The sequence below is a fragment of the Nestor notabilis genome, unplaced genomic scaffold (genome assembly GCF_000696875.1).
Source record: "Nestor notabilis isolate BGI_N333 unplaced genomic scaffold, ASM69687v1 scaffold5477, whole genome shotgun sequence".
Taxonomy (NCBI): domain Eukaryota; kingdom Metazoa; phylum Chordata; class Aves; order Psittaciformes; family Psittacidae; genus Nestor; species Nestor notabilis.
The window spans coordinates 1-5,024 of NW_009936002.1; the positions used below are offsets into that span (position 1 = coordinate 1).

The 5,024-nt window shown below is 41.6% G+C and overlaps 1 protein-coding gene across 1 annotated transcript in view; it reads left to right on the top strand.

Moving 5' to 3' along the window:
- Positions 1-529: 529 nt before the first annotated feature.
- The window catches only part of FEM1C (fem-1 homolog c (C. elegans)), a 17,426-nt gene continuing 12,931 nt past the window's right edge, over positions 530-5,024 (top strand). The window contains exon 1 of the mRNA XM_010018117.1: positions 530-1,164. Coding sequence (XP_010016419.1) covers positions 621-1,164 — 544 coding nt within the window. The 5' untranslated portion in view covers positions 530-620. The remainder of the gene's footprint in view (positions 1,165-5,024) is intronic.

Below are 5,024 nucleotides of genomic sequence, written 5' to 3' on the forward strand. Positions count from 1 at the left end.
GGGAGCCTCTGGGCGGGCGGGAGCTGGTAGTGAGGGAAAGGGCAGGCACAGGCTCTTATCATCGTCTGAGTCTCATCTGGGATGTGCTGTGCCCTCCCCGCCTGGTTTTCCCCGTGCAGTGCGTCTCTGCGGGCTTCCTGGGGCAGCGGGGGCTCTTCCTTCAAGCCGCACCTCAGAAGAAGTCGGGGGCATGTCTCTTAGCGCTGTAAGGGAGAAGATTTATCTGCGGCTCGTATGCGTAACAGGCTGGTAGGATCACACAGACTCTCTCAACAGGTTTCCTCAGGGGCACTGCGCAGCCTGGGGACGTTCCAGGGAAGGCGGCTGGACGTTGGCACACCGCAGCAGCGAGTGGGTGTAGCTGTAGAAAGAACACAATTGCGCTCACTTGTCTGTGAAGTAGGAGGTGAAAACATCCAGCATTCTTTCTCTCGCAGATTCATAGCAAGCACAGCCTGTGCTTTGTCAGGACCCCGTTCGGAATCTCCATGTTGTCCTGTATAGATCAGACTCTCCTGAGAAGCTGGGGACACTCTTTTTGGGCTGTGTGTTTCCAGTAAGCTTTTGACCCAGAAAAAAGCAGGCGTGTATCCTTCAAGAGGCAGAGAGGTGCAGACTAGATGGATCTAAAGACAGCAGTGTTCAATGCAGCTCGTGATGGCAAGCTGCGGCTCCTCTCTAAGCTACTGGCAAGCAAAACAAGAGAAGAGGTAGCCCTGCTGATGTCGGAGAAAACCAATGGTGCCACACCACTTCTGATGGCAGCCCGTTACGGTCACCTTGACATGGTGGAGTACTTGTTGGACCACTGTTCTGCGTCAATAGAAGTTGGTGGTTCAGTGAATTTTGATGGTGAGACCATTGAGGGGGCTCCACCATTATGGGCCGCGTCGGCGGCTGGCCACCTGAGGGTGGTGCAGTGTCTGTTAGATCATGGTGCATCTGTCAACAACACAACTCTGACAAATTCAACACCGCTTAGAGCTGCCTGTTTTGATGGTCACCTGGAAATAGTAAAGTACCTTGTGGAACACAAAGCAGACCTGGAAGTATCCAACCGTCATGGGCATACATGCTTGATGATCTCATGTTACAAAGGTCACAAAGAAATTGCTCAGTATTTACTTGAGAAAGGAGCTGATGTTAACAGAAAGAGTTTTAAAGGTAAGTTTGGGTGGTTTTTTTTTTTTTCCTTTCCTTGTGCATAGGGGTGAAGTTACTTACTTACCCTTCTTCAGGAAGCTGACATCCAAAAATATTCTTTTAGTCTCATAAGGTGGATGAGAAAGAGATAAAGTGTATTTAGTTATGGTCTTGCTCTTCTTTTATCTACTTCTTTGCTAACACAGGTTATATAATTTCGTTCTGAATTCACACATTTTAGTCTTAACGCTATAGTTCTTAAAAAGACAGTCATGAAAATTCACGTTTATGTGTGCACAAAAAGCTAATGAGCGTGCTGAGAACTACTCTTTATAGTACGTTGGTGTAACGACATATTCAAATATATGAGCATGTATTCTTGTTCTTCATACTATTTCTTAACAAAGCAAATATGCTGTACATAAAATTGACCTGTAGTAGTAAGGCTAGTGCAAGAAAAGATGCACGAAGGAGAAAAAATATTTTCTACATTGGAAATGAATAACCAGTTTGCTCTTTACCCTCCTTTCCCTCCAAATTCTTAAATAATTTTGGGCCTTTTTTCGGTGTTAGAAAACAAAAACGTATATTAAGATTAAAGTAATGAAGCTGCAGGTGACTGTGATCCAAACAGAAGGGCTTCTAGTGGTGCACGGATTACAAATGACATCTGTTTGCCCCTGTTTAGTCACCCTGGTGTTATCATTCAAAGTGAAGATTTCTGTCATTTTTACTGTGATCATAATTATGTGGCTCTCTTGATTTAACCACTGTTTTTCATTACATCTCAAACTTGGATGTGGGAGTGATGTTTGCTTGAAAACCGTACCTGTTATTGGAGGTTACAGTTAATTTTTTAGCTCACCGAGCCAGGATTGTGTTTCAGCAGCTTATTTTATATATATGTCACAGAATTGGGTTGAGCAGGAGCTCTGGAGATCATCTGATCCAGCCCCCTGCCGAGACAGGGTCACCTGGAGCAGGTTACACAGGAACGTGTCCAGGCGGGTCTAGAGAGAGAGACTCCACAACCCCACACTGTTCCAGTGCTCTGCCACCCTCACTGCAAAGAAGTTCTTCCTTGTGTTAAGATGACACTTCTTGTGTTTTCTTGTGTTTTAGTTTATCGCCATTGCTCCTCATCCTGTTGCTGGGCACCACTGCAAAGAGTCTGGCACCATCCTCCTGGCACCTGCTTTTGAGATATTTATATCACTAACTTGCTAATAAACCTTTTTGTAGTGTAATACTTCCACTGCCTGTTTTAGGCTAATTAACATTTGTAATAGTATACTATACCTTAAAGTTATTTCTTTTAATTTATGTCTAGATTATTGTATTGATACTGGTAAATACCAAATATGAGAGTAATTCTTGGAAAAGCTGTTCAGATAAATATGCCTTTCTTTCACCAAATCATGCAGATATGTGGGTTTAATGTAAAGAAAGCTAAACTACAAATTTGTCTTAAAGTGGGCAGAGCAAAATAAATCTTCCTTTGTAAGAATGTAAGGTTGCTTATGAATCATCATGGACTGGTGATAGGATAAAAATGTCATTTTTCTAGATAGGATTCTTGGAATAACAAGCTAAATATAAAGCGTGTATTGGTTTTTAGTTTTAAACCTATCCCTGTATATTATAGGTGTGAACAGAGCAGTGCAGTTAAATACCTGATGTTAAAGGGAAAATTATATATCTCTGCAGCTCTTTTCTCCTCTCATTTTGTGTTGGTGGAGTAGGCTTTACTATACTGGTCCTTATTATTCACTTGTGCATAAGTGTTATTTGCTTTTGTTGAAATGACTGAGTGGCAGCCACGCACTCCTGAGGATTTTCTCGATTATCTTAATTCCTTCCTCTCTCTGCTTCCTTTAGTTTCTGTGTGACTCACACTAGGCGCATGAGCAAAGATTCATAAAGTATAACTGATCCTTATTTAAACTCAATTAAAAAAGTTGGGTTGGATATGCTTTAGCTCATTAAAGCTCATTTTTACTTTAAACTGCCATGTGTACAAATGGATGTGTGTACATAATGGGTATCGATCAAGTATGTGGAATGTTTTTGTATGTGGAAATCCCTGCTGATATGACATGAACATACCTTTTCTTTTTGGCATCTTAAAGCAGTTTGATCTCTGAAGTTGTTTAATAAGCAGCACTGAGGTAGAGAGAAAGTGCTATAAACCCTGAAAGTCAAAGTCAGCAGTGGAAAGGCAGGGGAATGCAAAACTGGTAGCCCTAAGTATTGCAGCAGTGTGGGTATTGCCATGTCTTTGTTTTGCAAGCATGCTCAGTAGCTGTTAATTTCAAAATTACTATTTCCAACAGGATTAATTCTATTTTGTCATGTCCACCTCGAAGACTTTACATATTATTTTCAGGTTCTACTCCTCCCTGCTGTGTTGACAGTTGACAGCATGCCTGTGCTTGTGGTGGGGAGTTACAGAGAACTTGAGTGCTCTGCTCTTGAATAGGAAAAGTTGTTGCTCTCCTTGTGTCTGAATTCTTTTTAGACAGACCCCTTCCTGGGCCACGTATGGAGAAGCCTGCTGTTCTGTGAAACATGTAAAAGCTTTAGTTACTGTAAATTTTGCTGCATTTAAAATTTCTATGCAAACAAAACTATGTAATTTCAGTAGAGGTGCTCTTGTGGGAGATTAGTATAGATTCTTTTCCAGATACTGTTCTTAAAGGGGAGAGGGAAGAAGGAGGCATGTGGACAAAATTACTTGAACTATTCCGTGTGTGTTTCCACTGGACCTTAATCTTGCAAGGTAGAACTTTAAGACGTGAAGAAAGCCCAGGAAAATCTAGAGCTTGGAAAGACATGAAAATGTTTCAAAGTGTTGACAGTTCCAGGGAAAGATGAGAAAATGGGTATGTTCACAGGCATCTAAAAGTCTGGGTGACAACAGAGGCAAAGTATATAATGGAGCAGGTGAAAACATGCAGTGAAATCCTGCTTCTAAAATACAGGTAGAATCCCACGGCTGTGTTCTGAACTATGGAAATTCAGATGCAAAGGTTCTTGAATGACTTGTGAAAGTGCAAAAGCACAGCTAGGGAGTTAAGATACTCATAGACTTCAGAGTCTGAATCAGATAAGGTGCTACACTGAGGTTAAAGGTCAGTCTGGCACTGTTCCACAGGAGTTGGTGGTGAAGTGAGGAGGTAACAAAATTCATGGGATAGATAAATGCTCTGCTGTGAAAGATGCCCAATGGTTCTGAATTTAAAGTATGAGCCTTTAGTTGTCTGTTTCTTCTGTTTTGCTGATACAAACTTTCACAGTTTCCCCAAACTTTTATGAAGCACATAGGCAACAGAAATGTAAACAAAAGATTTCTTAAAAAATGTTTAATATAACAAGAACAGTGTTGGCGAGGGGCAGGGAAAACTGATACGTGGGTTAAGAAGGGTGGGATATTTCTTACCCAAGAACAATTCCTCAAGTGAAGCACAGACCTTCCTGCCTTTCTGCTAGATGAGGATGTTTTCTGTGTCAGCTGCATTCAGTTTTCTCTTCTGCTGTGTTGCAAAGCCTGCCAGTGACCTGTTGTTAAGAGTGCTGCTCCCATACCATGTTCAGAATTGACTGCTGGTTTTCTGAATACAGTGTTTCACTGATGTGTTTCTGTGCATAGTCTTTGGCTGCCATGTGTAGCGGGGGAAATGCTTACTCTTGTAATAGTAGCAATCCTTGGGTCTTCAAATTGTGGGTTTAGGCTCCTCTGGGGATATACCTGGGGCTGTGTTTGTTGGATTTTATGCTTAGAATAAATTATTTCATATAATAGTCACAATAAAAAAGGCAAATGTAGTTGTCAAGCTGTCATGTATTGTATTTGAGAAGTCATGGCAGTCCGGTGAAGTTCA